Source organism: Microtus pennsylvanicus, chromosome 10 (genome assembly GCF_037038515.1).
Source record: "Microtus pennsylvanicus isolate mMicPen1 chromosome 10, mMicPen1.hap1, whole genome shotgun sequence".
In the NCBI taxonomy this organism is placed as follows: Eukaryota; Metazoa; Chordata; class Mammalia; order Rodentia; family Cricetidae; genus Microtus; species Microtus pennsylvanicus.
In genome coordinates this window covers 48,726,233-48,744,529 of record NC_134588.1, presented here as the reverse complement: position 1 = coordinate 48,744,529, position 18,297 = coordinate 48,726,233, and the positions used below count along the sequence as shown (strand labels likewise).

General features: G+C 41.5%; 1 protein-coding gene across 1 annotated transcript in view; it reads right to left on the bottom strand.

Moving 5' to 3' along the window:
* Positions 1 to 18,297, bottom strand: part of Acbd6 (acyl-CoA binding domain containing 6) — a 146,203-nt gene that overhangs the window by 2,146 nt on the left and 125,760 nt on the right. Inside the window, exon 7 of the mRNA XM_075988291.1 lies at positions 16,622 to 16,652. Coding sequence (XP_075844406.1) covers positions 16,622 to 16,652 — 31 coding nt within the window. The remainder of the gene's footprint in view (positions 1 to 16,621; positions 16,653 to 18,297) is intronic.

The window sequence follows — 18,297 nt, the reverse complement described above, 5'->3', positions numbered from 1 at the left end:
CTGCAGGAGTGGCAATTGCCACAGTTACTAGGAGTACTAAAGGAAGGACGTGATTGGAGGGGCGCACATGGGGGCTTACCAGACCTACTGGTGGTGTTGTAGCTCTTAAGCTAGGGAGCAGACATTTTCTTTGGCTGTAATTTACGGCACTCACACACCTTACAGGGGTTTTTGTGGTATGACGCATCCCGCAACAACAAAAAGCCTCTTGAGGAAAGGCACAGAAGGAAGGCAATGCAGGCTGACCCCAGGGCTGGTGTAGTGAGAAGATACTGCACCAGCCCTGTCAAGGCTACAGTTAAGATTCCTGCTCTGGGAACTTCTGAGAAACATGTGAACAGCCAGTTCTAGTAAAAAAGAGGGTGAGTGTTGAGGCAGAGACGCTAAGGCAGAGGGGGAGTAGGAGGAAATGGAGGAGAGCACCTGGCCTCTCCACTGCGGATGACTTTAGCTGCTGATTCCCTAGGTTGAGGAAGCACCCTACTATACTCCTACTTTGCTGTTTGTTTTTCTAGGACAGGGTCTCACCATATAGCTCTGGCTGACCCGGTACGCATGCAGACAGGCTGGTCTTGAACTCACAGAAATCCACCTGCCTCTGTTGTCTGAGTGCTGGTATAAAAAGGGTATACAACCAGGTTCTTTCTATTTGGCTATTTCAGCCATAATAGGAGGTGAATTTTGTTATCAGTCCTTTCCACTGTATCAGATGGTCAGAGCTTTGTGTTGATCGCTCTAATATACAATGATCTCAAACCATCAAAGCAAGCTTGCACGCCTAGGTAATACCTACCTGACCATGACGTACTGTTTCACTTATGTTTAACTATGTTCTACTTGCTAATAATCTTGCGAAGTGTTCTCTATTTTCTGAAACAGATTGTGTGCAGAACTGGTATTATTTTAGGCATAGACATTTAGTAGAACTCAAGACAAGAAGTGATGGAGGTCTGGATTTTACTGAGGGTGTTTTAAGCTACCAAATCAATTTCTCATGGACGTAGGACCACTGAAATTTCTTTTCTTTTTTTTGAGAAAGAGAACTTTGATAATATCTTTCAAGAAATCTTTCCATTTTGTGTGGTCTATCTAATTTACTGGGTGAAAGCTGTTTATGTTTCGTTTGCTTTACAATACAATGTGAGACACTGGTCACTGCCTCATTCCTGAAATTGGGAATTTACCTTTCCTTGCACGTGTGTGGTGTGCATGAGGTGTGAGTGCAGATGCCCGTGCAGGCGTATGAAGAGGCCGGAGTAGGACACTGGCGCCTTCCTTTATCCTTTATATTTCTGAGTCAGGGTGTCTCACTAAACCTGAGCTTGTTTATTCAACTTGGCCACTGGCTAGCAAACCCTAGGAACCGCCAGCCTCTGCCTTGTCAGCAGACATTCCAGGAGCGAGCCACTGTGTCAGACGTACATGGGTGCTGGAGAGAACTCGGGTCCTCATGCTTCCAAAGCCTGCCCTTTACTGTCTGAGCCATCTCCCCTACCCCATGAATTTGGGTGTTTTCCAGATAAATGTCTGTTATTGATATCTAACTGGCCCAGACCATGGTCTAAATGATGGAACATGGTGAATGATCCACGTGTACAGTATATACTGATTATTAAGTGAATGTTCTGCAGATATTAACTAAATGAAACTTGAAAATACTGTTCAGATCATCCATGTCCTAGTTGTTCTATCAATTACTGACAAATGTCATTTCTCTTGTGCTGTTTTGTCTCACGATTCTTTTTTTTTTTTTTTTTTTTTTGGTTTTTCGAGACAGGGTTTCTCTGTGGCTTTGGAGCCTGTCCTGGAACTAGCTCTGTAGACCAGGGTGGTCTCGAACTCACGGAGATCCGCCTGCCTCTGCCTCCTGAGTGCTGGGATTAAAGGCATGCGCCACCATTGCCCGGCCTGTCTCACGATTCTTGACTGAATGCAGAAAACTGTGTGACAAAGGCAACAGAGGCTCAAGTCACACTACGTGTATCCAGAACTGGGCACGTTTCTCTTGTCAGGCCCTTGACGTGGTTCAAATTATTAATTGGGTTGGGCTTGGCTCTGTTACTGCTAGACACAACTCAGTACACTAGTCTTTAAATTTCTCTGGTGACGAGGGGCTGCTTACACCTCATGTGCAGTCTGGGTACCAGACAGCTTCTTCTGAAGTTTCCTCCACCGCCAGTTTTGGCATTCTCCGCCTGTCTGAACCACAGAAGCAGCCTCTTCAGGCTCTTACCTCTCCCCTCTTCTCAAGCTGTAGACTCCTAACGACTACTCTTTACTCAGGTGGAAGCTTATGGTAGAATGAGATGGGAGTTCTTTGTCTCTTAGTGCTGGTTGCAGTCCTTGATTGGCCTTCAGGGGTGATGATTTCTGTGTCTCCCTCAATCGTCAAGTCAGCCAAACAGTGTGTGTGTGTGTGTGTGTGTAAGCTTGCTGTCCTGCTCGAGTGCTATTAGTAATTAAGAGCCTCAGTACCTTCACTCCCAGGCCAGTGATTCCAGCTTAGAGCTGTCTGACTTTACACTATGAAGCAGTAAGAACTATTGGCAAAAGTCAGGTTATGGTAGGCTATAAACTGGTGTACCTCTGGTGTCTGTTTACATTTTTGCTTGGGAGCCTCATCTTTTTACAGCTGAACCATCTCTCCAGCCCTCTGGTGGCTTCTTACATTTCCTATCCTAATTGCTTAGTCACCAAACTTGTCCATAACCAGAGAGAACCTGGTTCTAAATGAACCATTGTGGAGGATGGGCATTTTCTGAGCTACTACAGGGGACCCTATCTCACAGCCTTCAGTGGCATGGGCTCTCTTGCATGTGAAAGCAGCATTTGATGGATGGATGGAGAACAGGAGAAAAGGTAGAAAGAAGCAAGAATCACCTGCTCCAGGCCTAGAGCAGCTGCTGCTTGGTGACATAATGCATGTGTAGATCCCGGTGAGGAACTGCACCAACAGGGAGGAAGGCAGAGGCAGGACTATCTCTGCCACGGCCCAAGGTCAGAGGAAGTGTTTAAAATTAGAACACTTCTTTCAGAATCTCCCCCACCATTTTGTTTTGTGATGCTGGGGCCTCATGCATTCTAAGCACAGACTTTACCACTGAGCCATATGACCAGGCCACCTACTGACACTGAGAATTTATTTAAAACTGCCCCTCCAATCTGAATTTCTGCAGTTAACCACAAATAACCATATAGCCACTTAGGCTGAAATGCAAACAGTCTCATAAAACAGAAGCAAGTAAAAGACGCACTGCCTGGGGTCAAGCAGCTGTGAGGACACATGTACTGAAGCCTGTCCACAGAACATCTGTATCCAAACAACAGCCGCTCAGCAGCTGTACCACCAGCGGCAGCCTCAACCCTGGTGAGGCGCACTTGGCGACCTTTTAAAATGGGACCTTTTGAAGAGTGTCTGTTAGAAACTGCACATATAAACCCATAATGCAGGTCAGCCGTCGTGATCTAACACTCATTCTTCTAACCCAACCCTTAAGCAAGAGGATGGGACTGAGGAGATGAGTGCTGAAGATGCAGAACGTGGCCTCTTTGTGTGTGCTGTCCCATGAAGTAAGCTCTCCAGCAGGTTCCAACTCAGGAGCAGTTTAAAGAATTTCATTCCATAGCTGGTTGACTACAGCCTGCGCTGACTGTCTCCTAGCACGACTGATCTCAGTGAGGTTTAACTCCACTCAGTGAAGGGAAATGAGTGAGGTTTAACTGACAATATCTCAGAGCAGGGCTGTGCTACATGTACATATATAAAGAGCTTTATTAACAAGCACTGAGGTTCATACAAAGACGGACCCACATGGAAGCACAGGTAAGCAGGGTCGTGTAGCAGAGCGAAAGAGACAGACTGACGTAAATGATGGGATCCTGCCTATAAAGCTACACAAGTGAGTTTTATCCTCATCTGAAGAGGTATGTGGGGGGCACGCTGGTACCTGGGGGAGACCAGCTCATACAGGTGCCCAACACTTTGCTGTTGAAGAAAAGGATCTGGATCTCCGATCATAAGCTTGCTTTTTTTTAATAGTATCCTCTCCAGTGCATGCTTTTTTCATGTATGTATGTATGTGTGTGTGTATGTGTATGTATGTGTGTGTATGTATGTGTGTATGCATATGTATGTATGTGTGTGTATGTATGTGTGTATGCATATGTATGTATGTGTGTGTGTGTGTTGTATCCTTTCCAACCAGCATTGTGCTGAGAAGTTAGAATTTTCTCAGAATTCATCTCCCTGCCTTTGGCATCTTTGGTGAATCACAGGTCACAAGCAGAATGTGTAATCTTCTCATTCTCTCAAAACAAAGGCAAAGAAAACGAGAAAGGAAAGAAGGCAAGAGCGCAGAGGGGACCAGTGCTAACACACACCAAATTAGCGAGGGCCATACTTGTGCCCACGGTGCCCAGGGAAACACAAAATAGTCAGAAGCCTATCTTGGAAAAGCCTGAGCCAGTCTGCAGGGACCAGCACCGTTCCTGGATTTATGGCACCCTGGGCACCTCTATTTGTCAAGTGCCACACAGGCAGCCCTGACACTGGCACAGGTGAAGATGAATTTTCATTCAGAGCAGTGAGCCTTCTGACTCCATTAATCCTCGGGGTTTTGATGATGAATTTCTTTCTTTTTTATTTTATTTATTTTCACTCTAATGCCCTCCTCCCACTGCCCTGCAACAGTGTGGAAGGAACACAACAGATGGCGCCTGCCGTGGAAGCCTGAGGGCTCATGAGGATACAAAGCCGGCCCACTCTGCAATCACATGACCACACGTGCAAGGAAAAGCCTTGATTTCCCCTGGGAGACACAGATGCAATGATATTAGTATTCCCAGTGGAGGAAGAGGAGGGGAGAGCTAACAGGCCATTTATAAGGAAGACCACACTTACTGCGATATACTCCAGCAAGGAACATGTTTAATCACAAAATAACAAGAGGACCAGTGTCTGAAGACTCGGAATACTCAGGCAAAATGTGGGGAAATAAGGGTTTTAATGTGTTTCCACACAAAGACCATTAAGACAAACTAGTAGGGACAGACAGAAGCACAATAGTGGCCTCTAGTTAACCTGCGATTGGCTCTGACCCAGTTTTAATCGGAAGAAGCCAGGATTTACAACCTGCTTAAGGATGGAGTTTGACAACTGCTATAATCAGAAGAGCTGTCAACACAAGGACAGCTGTCAAGCTCAACCATAATTCATAAGAAGTAATAGCTAAGCCCCCAAAGACCTCCCCAATACTGTCTGCACTCACTGTATTTAACCATACTTACAGTTTAATGAAAATCCAAATAGGTTAACATCCTAAAATCAAATCAAATCAGTAGCCACCGGCACCCACCAAATAAAAAGAATTAAGTAACAGTAAATGACTAAATGAATAAAATATGCTCAACAGACTCCTAGGCATGTAATAGGTGCTTGATAAATGATCATTATTACTATTATTTTAAAAAGTGCCACAATCCCAGTAAACTAGTAAAGAAATACAACTGAATTACTCTAAAAGTGATTATTAATTCAAAAATATTAATATTCCCAAGTTGTCTGAACATTTAATTTTATATATTTGTAACACCAAAACCAGTGACTAATGATATTATTTTGGTGTTTAATTATTTTGATTATAACATATATGGTTATTTGCTCGATTTTTTTCCAAAGTGTCTCAGTAGATCAATTCAGGAGGATTCCTGAGTTAAGGATAGTTTTTATTACTGTCCCAGTGAACAGAAAACTGTAAATGCACCCAGGACATCAGCGTCATATGTGTTTACTCAAGCACCGTCATGGAGACGGCTCTGCGTCACCCACCAGGGAGGCCAGGGAGAAGGGGTTTCCCCATTCTCATGATTCCTATAAAAGGTTACTTGCCAATGGATGTGACGCTGCATGCCTAGTAATATAATGTAAAGTACCTGTCATCCTAGTACTTTGGCAGGGCAGGAGTTTTATAAATTTGAAGCCAGCCTGGGCTACATAGCAAGTTTCAGGCTAGTCCTGACTATACAGTGAGATCTTGTTTCAAAAATGAAAACAACACCGTCTCTTAAATTATCTTTCACAAAATAACATGCATTCTATCTGGCTCTGCAGTGTGTGTAGTATTAGGACATAGGAGTGGATGTGGAACCTGAAGACCAATACAGTGCTTTATTCTCTGCAGCCTGTACTGCTGGAAAGGTCATAGCATACTCTTGGCCATCAGATTTTCACCTGCAAGTGGGGTAAGCAATACCTAAGCTTGGGTATTTGCTGGAAAGACGAGAAAACAGAGAGGCCAACACTACTACCTTATGTCTAAGTGTGTGCGTAAGCTTTAGTAGGTTACAAAATACATACAAAAGAATATCAGTCATATGTTTTCTTAAGATGAATCTCTCTGTGTAACTTGATGCATTATATCTCATCAGTATTAGAATCCCAGAAGCATCCCTCCCAGTTTACAAAGCGTCTTCTGTCAAATTAATTGTCCTCTTGTCTCTTGATACCAGAGACAAGTCTCCCCACTTTTGAGTTTCATATATGGGACGTACACTGCATGTACTCTTGGGTTCAGTGTGTGGAGCTCAAGGTGTTAGAATTCCAAGCTGTGTACATGTGGCTCATTTTCATTGCCACACGCTGAGACTGCCAACACTATGCTGTGGAATTCCCAAGCTCAAGGGTTTAGCGCTTTACCAACTGAGGAATTATCAGTAAATAATCTTTCTGTTGTTTGTTTGTTTTGAGACAGGGTTTCTCTATGTAGCCCTGGCTGTCCTGGAACTCAGTATATAGAAAAGGCTGTTCTCAAACTCACAGAGATCTTCTTACCTCTGCCTCTTGCGTTCTGGGATTAAAGGCACACAGCACCACACCCTGCCAGTTAACAGTCTTATATATTGATTCTCCTAAAATCTTTCTTGGAACACCTATTAGAAATTTCTCATTTCCTCTTTAAAAAAATAGCTGGGCAAGGGAGGCACATGCCTTTAATCTCAGCACTCAGGAGGCAGAGATGGGTGGACTTTTGAATTCGAGGTCACCCTGGTCTACAGTGTGTGTTCCAGGGCAGCCAGAGATACAGAGAGAAACCCTGTCTCGAAAAAACAGCAATCATCATCATCATCAACAACAACAACAACAGCAACAAAATTGGTGGTAGAGGGAACTGGAGAGATGGCTAAATGGTTAGGATCACTGGCAACTCTTCCAGAGACCCGGGATTCAATTTCCAGCACCCATGCCAGGTGACTCACAACCATTTGTAACTCCAGTTCCAGCGAATCTGACACCCTCTTCTGGTCTCAGCGGGCAGATGCACACATGGTGCACATATGTACACGCAGGCAAAACACTCATGTACATAAGATAAAAATAAGTCTAGAAGGGGGTTGGGACAGAGAGAATACGAATATTAGAGACCAAAGTATGGACAAGTGCTCTACCACTGAGCCACATTCCTGGCTTTTTACTAGACTCTAGGTCCTATCTAATTTTCCATCTTTCCCTTCCAGTCCTGCCTTTTCTGTGACGTCTTACAAACATTTTCAACACACTATCTTTTCTTTCTCTCATTACTGTGCTAACTACATACTTTACCCTAACCATTGCACAAATTCTGTATTTTGGAATTATTACTTGCACTCGAGCTGACTTCCTTTTATACTTGCCTGTTCATTTTCGGTGAAACTCGTTCTTGTGCTTTTGATTGCCTGACTCTACAAATCTGAAGTCCTTTAAAATGTAATCCTGGTTTGGTGAGATGGCTCGGCGGGTAAAGACACTAGCCACCAAGCCTGGCAACTTGAGTTTAGTCCCCAAGATCCACATGGTGGAGGAAGTAAATCAATTGTTCAAGCTGTCCTCCCCAGGTGTGCTGGCATGTGCCTACCCCTCCTCCAATAAATAATCAAATGGAGAGGGTAGAAAGGGAGAGGGGCGGAAGGGAGGAAAGCGGAGAAAAATGTACACAGCAATAAAAACAATAAAAGAAAACAAACTAACGTGAAAAAATTTGAGTTCTGTTGTTTACTACATCCACTGATGTGCATGTAGTTGTTGTCTGTAATATTAGATTGTGGGTTTATTCTCTTCTAAGGAACTTCAGTGTGCTGGACTGAAAATGTGTTATTAGGGAAAGTTTAGCATTTAGGGGCAGGAAGACAGTTCAGTCAGTAAAGTACGTCCTGCACAAGCCCCTGCATCTGCGCAAGGAAGCTGGGTGCAGTGTGTGCCTGCAATCCCAGTGCTGGGACGTGGACACAGAGGACCTCAGCTGGCTCTAGTGGAACTGGCTCAGGAAGGACCTTACATCAAAAATACAAGATAGTGAGGTGGAGGAAGACAGCTAACATTGGTTTCTGGCCTCCATGTACACCTGTATACACACACACACACACACACACACACACACACACACACACACACACTGTACAACTGTAAAATACTGTATACCTGTACACGGCTGTATGCACACATTGTGCAGCTGTGCAGACACACTGTATAGTTGTAGATATACTGTACTCCTGTAATACAATGCACATACACACTACACAGCTGTACACATATACTAGACACCTGTAGAATACTGTACACTTTTTACACACACTGTATGTTGTTGAATAATCTTTTTGAACACTGTGAAGATTTGTCACTTGGATTGGTTTAATAAAAAGCTGAATGGCCAATAACTAGGCAGGATTTCAGGGCAGAGGGAACACTGAGAAGAAGGGTGGAGTTGCGAGGAAACACCATGAGACGAAGAACAAGCAGGGTGGGAAGTAGATGAGATAAACGAGCCTTGGGGCAGCACACAGATGAATAGAAATGGGCTAATTTAAGTTATTAGAGCTAGCTAAAAACAAGTCTAAGCTATCAGCCATGTTTTCTTAATTAATAAGAAGACTCCATGTGGTTATTTGGGAGCTAGCTGGCAGGACAGAAGAAGACTCTACAAATGGTGTCCAATGTGGGGCTATGTATATCCACATAAGACCTGAGAAGGCTTAAAAAAAGGTTTCAAACACAAAATCAGAGCCAAATGTGGCGTATCCTAGCCTCACAGTCTCTCGTGCAGGATAGAGTACAAAGCTGTGTCCAGCTGCTGCCTATGAGCTTGAGCCACCAGCATGCCATGAGCCTTGCTGCATGGCCATTTGAGTTTTCACTAATGTAGACAGAAAAGGTTACAGATATACAAACAGTAAGCTGCTAGGGAAACTCCTTCAGCCAATGAGATGCAGGACCAGGTAGGCCTGGCCTTGGGTACCAAAGTGCCTTTTGTTTGCTTACTCTCTCTTGGCTGCTGGATTTAGTTCCTGTTTCCCATTCATGCGGGACTGTGATCTGTGAGTCTGCCCCCTAATAAAGAACCTTTGATTATACTCAATTCTGAGCTAGTGTGGGACTACTCTATTCGTGTTCACCTACAGATTCGGATGGAAAAAACTTCTAAACAATTACAATGTATTTAACAATGTGTGTAGGCTTAAGAAAAATAAGAGAAAAAGGGTATAGACAGTCATAAAAATAGTTTAAAAATAATAAAATAAAGTCTCTAAAGAGAGAAGTAAAATAAAAGAATAAATTGTGTAGAGATGAAAAATATACAGGGAGTCTGAATGCTATATGGTGCTGTATTGATTTTAAATTTTTTGAATGCTGATGAGTAAACAGTAGCTACTGAGAGACACTGGGTTATAAAAACTACTAAATTCAAAATGGAAGTAAAATGTGTTATGTTGGGGAAGAGGTTATGGCCTTTATTTCCAAAGAAAACAAAGGGCTGTGGATTCATTCAATTGATAGAGATCAGATTTGATGGGGAGACCCCCTGAAAATCCTAGGTACAGACATAAGAAATAAACCTAGAAAACTACAAGACAGGCGACAGATATTTCACCTACTCAAGCATAAAACAAACAAAAACCATCTTTCACTGACTTGTGCATACCACATAGTCCATACCTGTGTTAATGTAGATATGTATGTTACCTTTGAAAGTTTGTGTGTCTTCAGAACGAGGGGACCAGACATCACTGAAAGTGGGTGGCCAGGTGATCCAGCCTCTCTGAATGCTTTTGTTGCAGTTTCCTTTGGTTCTGCATCCAGAACAGCTTCAAGACTGAGATTACCCAGCCTTATAGGTGGCTTCAGCCAGAACATTAGATAAGCCTTGTATTATCCCATCACACTTAGAGTGGGGAACAGCTAGCTCCCCCAGAACTTGATCACTATCTTAAACTTTTTCAGGGTCCCTCAAAGATTTCATCACCCCCAGACAACAGGAAGCAGTCTAGAGAACACAATGCCCACATTTCCAAGAGACAGGGTAGACAGTTTTTTGATTATTCAGTGGGTTATGGATGTTTGTCATTGTTTAGGGGTGGTTGGTTACAAGTTGTTGGTCATGGTCAGGAAAAAAGCTAAACAAAGGAGATTAGATTTAGGGATCCCATTCTAAAAAGAAAAAAAAGGAAGGGGACAGAGAAAGGATAGAATAAAAGGGTAGATTATTTTATCTATCTTTCAAACTAAAAAAAACTACTAGTCTCAAATATTTTGTATTGTATGGATTTTGGTATATTGATTCAAATTGAAGTTATTTTTGCTATACTGAATGTATGTTTCTACTCTTTCTCAGGGTACTGTTCTTATGCAGCTCATTTAAAATGTAATGTATAATTAAGAAATACAGGTTAGTAGTTATCTATAATAATCAAACTTGAAGTCAGATTAGGTATGTTTTCAAGGTTAAACAGATATATTTAGATATATGATATTCAAATATTTAAAAGATCTATAGAATATGGGATTTAAGAGGCTTAATAACCCAAGGCTTTTCATGACAATGAGACATGTCTGCTCCTGGCAGCAGAAATCTATTTCAGAGATGATGAACACTAAGGAAACTCCATAGAGAGTTTGCTTTTACTGTGGCAAGGTTAGCCATTGGGCAAAAAAAAAAAAAAAAAAAGTCCTTGCCTCACCTGCTGACATTATGCTGTACAAACTGGACAAGCAAAACACACAGGAAAGTGACTACTGAACTTTGCCAAAACAAGGCATGACAGCCTTTCAAAATTCCTGCTTCACAGAAGAGTCTGCCAGATATTCTAGGCCTGTAGGCCAAAGATTGGATGCCCCAATGTTGCAGATAAACCTTGGGTAACTGTCCAGCTAGCCAAATATCTGTCATTTCTAGATTTGGAAATGGTTTCCACTGAAATGGTTTCCACTGTACTTTCTATTCACTCAGGTAATATTTTTTTTTAAAGATTTATTTATTTATTATGTATACAACATTCTGCCTCGATGTATGCCTGCACGCCAGAGGAGGGCGCCAGATCTCAGTACAGATGGTTGTGAGCCACCATGTGGTTGCTGGGAATTGAACTCAGGACCTCTGGAAGAGCAGCTAGTGCTCTTAACCTCTGAGCCATCTCTCCAGCCCCTCACTCAGGTAATATTATATTCTTCTGGGGTCTTTGATGGAGTTGAAGACTAGGTAGTTATAGCTGCAGTTTTCCTTAGTTATGATAGAAGATAAATTAGGTACAGAACTTTGGACTAATCAAGATGGAATAAGTAATGGAGTACTTTCTCCAAATATTCCCAATACAAATGGATTGGACACTGTACCAAATTCTTACCTGATAACTGACTTATACCTTTATTTAGATAAAAAGGGGAAAAGGTTATGGGATAATCTTTTGTACACTATGAAGATATGAAGATTTGCCACTCAGATTGGCTTAATAAAAAGCTGAATGACCAATAGCTGGGCAGGACTTTCATGGCAGAGAGAATATTGGGGCTGGCTAAAAACAACCAAGCTATTGGTTGAACTTTTTTAGTATGTCTCAAAAAAAAAAAAAGTTCCATGTGGTTATTTGGGAGCTGGCTGGCAGAACAGAAAAAGACCATCTACAACTACATCTGCACACACACACTGTAACCTGTGGATTACTGTATACCTGTACACAGACTGTACACCTGCCTGCAATACACTATGAACATCTATACACACACACTATACACCAGTACACACACGGGTGGGGGAACGGCAAGTGTAATATACACTTCTGTCAGTGAGGTAGAAGAGAGCAAAGCTGACTAGCACACTTACTTTAGTTTCTTAGTTGATGATCTCCCAACCAAGAATATAAATTTGAACTTTAAATTTGTTCAAAGTGGAGCTCCCCACCTCCAACTAGACACTGGTCTGAAGTAGATAATCTGTTTTTCTACTTTGTACTGTTATACTAAGTCAAATCTTTTTCATATATTTTTTCATAAAAAACATGTTTATTTTGTAAATTTTTATTTATTTATTAAAGATTTCTGTCTATATTTTGTAAATTTTTTAAATGAAAAAATATAATACGTGCTGAGAGAATCTAATGGGCTCTCACTTGAAAACAAAGCATACTTGAATCAACTAATATGAAAACAATACCAGAACTCAAAATGTACTATGTAGGGAATAAGCAACATATATGTTTGTAAAACTTTAAGATATATATGTATATATCTTTAATTTTTCACAATTGAATTTATCCATATTTGCAAAAATGAAATCAAGAAATACTGAACACAGCAAGATTTGTTTTTCTTTTAATTCCCAATTCCTATAATGTGAATGAAATTGACTCTAAATTTTCTTTTGGTAGAAAGGCATTCCTAAATAAGTTATGTTTGGAATGATGATAAATCTATAAGATAAGCTTTCTATGCAATTTCCAAATCATGTGGATAAAAAGCAGTTTTAATAATTTCCACATCTGCATAGGACGTTCTGCTATCCTAAAGTGCATTCCTTTGTGTCCTGAATAGGACCTGGATACAAGCAACAAACCGGTTCCTATTGAAGGGCAATCCCCCAACATTTTAAGTTCATCATTCTTAACTTCTTTCTGGAAATACTCATACATATGCCCTTTCCACATACCAGTACCTTAACAGAGAAACACACATTTCAGCAGGAGAGCAATTCATGGGTCTGCAGTTTTCTCACTAGATTGTGTGATGACCATAAACTGATACACTGTAGTCTTCTGCAGTGACGTCAGCTTTCTCATGCTGGTCACCTCTGGACCTCTCACATGTTTATCTAGAGGTGATTTCATTATGCTGCCTACGATGGCCTTGAATTTGAGATACTCTTCCTCGGTCTATAGAGACTGAACTATAGATATGCATCACCAGCATATCTCTATGTGCATGTGCACATGATTGTGTGTGCATATGTATATACACATGTGTGTACATGATTGTGTGTGCAGGTGGAGAATGACTGTTGTCCTCTGGCCTCCAAATGTACAAGCTCATATATGATTGTATGTGTGTATACGTACATATGCACACATGCATGCAGGCATGTGTGTGTGTGTACACACGTGTGAGGTGTTCCTCACAAGTCTTTGGCATTTGCATACTTGGCCCCCAGTTGGTTATTTGGGGAGGGTTAGAAGGTGTGTGTCATTGGGGTGGGCTCTGAGGTTCAGAGACTTGTGCATCTGAATTAGCCCTCTCTGCTTCTGCTAATGGTTGGAGATGTAAACGCTTAGCTGCTGCTCCAGATGCCTGCCGCCTCTGCTCCACCCTTAAGGACTCTAATCCTCTGGAACTATAAGCCTAAAATAAACTTTCTTCTGTAAGTTGCCTTGGTCATGGTGTTTTATCACAGCAATAGAAAAGTACCAATACACTGTATGTGTGGGGGCTGGCGTATACATGGTTGTACGTGTGTATGTGTGCATGAGTGAGCTGCATGTATGTGTATGATTATATGTGTGCTCATGTGCATGAGGTGAACATGTATGCATGTGTTTGCACATGTGGAGGCCAGAGGGCAGCACCGGGTGCTTTATTCACTCTCCATCTGGGTCACACCTGCTATTATACTTGGGGCTTCATATCTTCTTGGAGCCTCTTTTCCCTTTGCGTTTGTATCAGGTGACAGCAATCTCCACTGTTAATGTAGTATTTTAATTTCTTTAATGCTTTTTGTCCATTTTTGCTTTGCCATCCTACTATCTTGATGCAAACTTGGTAGAATCACCTTCCCATTTAAACTAGCTACATTCCAGTCATACAAGGAAACATTGTTGCTCTACGGCTTTCTCTTATGGACCTTCTTTTGATGGTGGATGTGTTACAAGAATGCTATCTGCTAATGCTACAACCCTAATGTAGGGTTCTAGTTTATCCAAGGATTTTATCAAAAAACAATAAAAGCTGCTAACATTTTATGCATACACAGCAGGTATCAGACAATGTCCTAAGCACTTTAGATGAATTAGCTTCTTCCATTTCCATCCCTAGCCTGAGCGGCGGTCCCTATGTCATCAGGTGTAACTGAGTTCAGTGAACTGAGTGGCCTCTGCAGTGCAGAGTCAGCAGGGCGCTAGAATGTCAAGCACAAGTCTGCCTTAACATATGAGGTCTGAACTTTTTAAATTGAGGACTGACTTGTTTCACAAGCTCCTTATACAGCTGAATTACTGAATTAGGTATATCTCACCTAACTTGAAACTATAGAAAATCATACTAATAAATTCTAAAATGTTACACCTTCAATTTCTGGGATGAACTCAACTTGACTGTGACATATTTTTCTGTCTAAAGTGCAATGATGGGTTTCATTTGGCAATATTTTCCTTAGGATTTTGGCATTTATGTTAAAAAATAAAATGGACTCACAGATTTCCTTTTTTCCTGCTAGTTTTACTATGCAGATAATAACAGGTAAACTCATAAATGAGTTGGGGCAGGCATCTGTAGACATTTCAGTTGTCATGATCAGGCTGATTTACACGAGCTACAAACAGCTAGCAGAACAATAGAGACTTCCAGGTGATCCAGTGATGCCCACAGCACCCAAACAAATGCTCAGCTGTACACAAAGGTGATAGAGGGCATCCGAGCCCTTTGGAACTAATCCTAGCCCAGCACTGTCTAGACTGGCAAAGTAGCCTGTGTGTTGCTTTCTGAAGTGACTGAAGTGGCTGACCCTTACCCTGATTTAGACATTGATGACTGTCTTTAATTCAACAATAATCACATACAAACTGAATTTCTGAATTCTATTTGCTAGTATTTTATAATTTATGAAACACCTTAATATTTTTTTATTTCACTGAATTTATTTAATAGTTCTTTAAGATCATTTTATTATTTCTACCTTACAGATCATTTTCATTCTATTTTATAGATTGTTGAAGTAAAGATAATTATTTAGTAGAGAAAATGAGTTAAAAATCAAATTTGTTTTCTTTATTTAGTTATACTAGTCTCCTTTTACCTGGGTGAAAAAAATTCAAGAAACTGAAGATAGGACCAAGCAATACACTACATGCACACACAGGAGCATGTATACACATACACAGTATATATATGTTTACATTGCTTTTTATTTTTCTACACATAGTAAAATATGGCAAGAGAGTAACAACAGCAAGTAATGAGATACAGAAATATACTCTCTCTAGAAAACATTTTATTTTCCAGTGCTCACAATTCTTGTGCTGACACGAGATGACTCAATGTCCATGTTCTAAGATAAAGGAGGCAAATGATGCAGGTATCACGACCTAGTTGTTAGGCTGCTAACAAAGGGTCATTTGGACACAAGCACGGTGATGAGCTGCTCTGGTAACTGCGACACTCCAAAGTGACTATTGCATGAGTAGTATCAGACAAAGACATGAGTCATGTCCTAGACTCAAGGGGCAAGGATGGCATGAGACTTCCTCACGTGACTGAGAACAGCAAGTAAACTAAAATCTATTAATTGTCTATTTCTACAATTTTCACAATATTTCACATTTCTGGGCTGGAATTGACTGTGAGCAACTAAAACTTAAAATAGTAAAACTGCAGGTTAGGAGTTCATTAAAGAAGCATTTCTTATTTATGTGTGGTGTATGCATGTGCATGTGGAGGTCAGAGGTCAACGTTGTGTGTCTTCCTCTATTAAACTTACCATTTTTGGTTAGCCCGGATGGCCAATGAAGCCCCTAAGATCTTTCTGCCTTTGCCCAGGGCTCAGATGCATGTCATTATGCCTGGCTTTCATGTGGGTGCTGGGGATATGAACCTGGGTCCTTATGCTTGCATAGTCAGCACTTTACCAACTGATCCATCTCCCAGCCTCAGGAAAGTTCTGTTGTTTTTAGTTTTGTTTTCTTTTTTTTTTCTTTTCTTTCTTTCTTTTCTTTTTTTTTTTTTTTTTGGTTTTTTCGAGACAGGGTTTCTCTGTGGCTTTGGAGCCTGTCCTGGAACTAGCTCTTGTAGACCAGGCTGGTCTCGAACTCACAGAGATCCGCCTGCCTCTGCCTCCTGAGTGCTGGGATTAGAGGCGTGCGCCACCACCGCCCGGCAGTTTTGTTTTCTTTTATAAATAGGGGAGAGATTAGATTCTACAATAACAAAGGATTCCACAATAACAAAGAATAGCATCCTGTTTGCTCCTGACAGAACCAAGAATGACTTAATGAGTGTTCAGCAGTGGGTGGAGGAGCCTCTATTGCTGATGACAGTTCTTGCAGTTCTACTGGCTCTACCACATAGGGCTAGACAGACAACATGTTCAAATATGACCAATAATCATGAATAGCTTACCATAATGAAGAGCTGTCTGACCTTCATTGTCCTATAAAAGAACACAAATGATACACTTTAGAAAAGGTCTGTAAGTATGGTTAAGTATACAAACTATTGCAAACCTACAGGACTCCAAAGTTCTACAGGTTCATCAGACACAGGATCAGTCCTCACTTCGCTGCACCTCTTCAGATCAAGTTCTTACCTTGGAGAACTGTAACAAGTTCACGGCGACAGCTACAGCAGAGGCGAAGATAAAGATCTACAGAGAACCCAGGCAATGTGGCGGCTTTGCTACTGCATTCGATACAGAAAACCTATCACACAGCATTTACCTTGGATACTATTAGATGCTGATTTCTAAGCGTGCCCCCAAATTTAAGTAATCTGTCACTTTTGATAAGGGTTAATAACTTTTAAATGTCTTTTAAAAGATTCCAAATGCTTTTAAAAGACTCTAGGCTTCTGGACCAGATCAATCATCATAAAGATAGGTGATTTCAAAGAATACAAAGCTCCAGTAGTTAAGAACAAGACTTCCCATAGTTTGTTTACCCAGGAAATTACAACATTCTAGCTTTTTCTTTAATACCAAGCTATTCTAAATATAGATGTAAAACAATAGAGCAGACCTTCTAAGCAGTGTTACCTCAAACCAAGAGTAGAAAGCAGAAAACGGGGATTTAGTAGTTACCCTGTATGCAGAGCCTGGGTACCGCCACTGTTCGGCTACTGTAATGAAGAACGATGGCTGAACTAGTATCAAACTGCTCATGAGTCCCCTGCATCTGTTTCCCCACTTAATGTGGGGGTGGACTGGCTCCAGACGCTAAGGGCATCTCTAGTTCATCTTCCAAACAAAAAGCAAGAAGCTGCCACAGAGAAATTATTTTCTGATTTGGACAGGGAGAAAGAAAAAAAAGTCATTCTTAACACCTCGAAGCCTGTCAGGAATGGCAGCTGATGGAGGCAGGGGAGCAAGCATGAGGCAATGTAGTTTGTTTTCCTACTGGGGATTGTGCTTCTCATAGATTTCAGAGGTGAGGTGCATGTAGGTGAGTGAGAAAGAAAATAGGAAAACAAGTAACTGGGAAGGGGGTAGATAGGGTACATTTGGCTGGGTGCCACAGTGGCCCATCAACAATTATAAAGAAAATAAAATTTAAGGAAAATAAAAGATAGTAGGTAGTACCCCAAAAAAGGGAGCACAGACAGCCATTGGGGCGGTCTGAGTTGAAAATGTCCCCTATAGTTTCAGGCATTTTAGAACACTTGGACCTCCATTGGTGCAGCCTCGATGGGGGAAGTACAGCATTGGAGGTGGGCTTTGAGATAGTCTTTACACTGTATGCTTTCTGTTTCACACTTATTACAGTGAATTATGTGAGCTCTCAGTGTCCTGTTCAGTTGCGGTAAGCTTGCTCTGCTGCCCCACCCCCATGATGGGCTCTTACCCTCTGGAACCATAAGCCCAAATAAATTCTTTCTTCTATAAGATACTTTGGTTATGTTGTTTTTTAATGACAACAGAGGCACAGCTAATGTAGTTTTGAGGTACAGATTCTGCCCCCTCCCCTTTTACCCACTCTGCTTCCAAGCTTAAGGGAGAGAGGGAGGAGAGCTATGAACAGGGTCAGAGTGGTGTCGATGTAGGTAGCCTGGCACTATGAGTCTCGCTCTAGAGAATTTAGTCT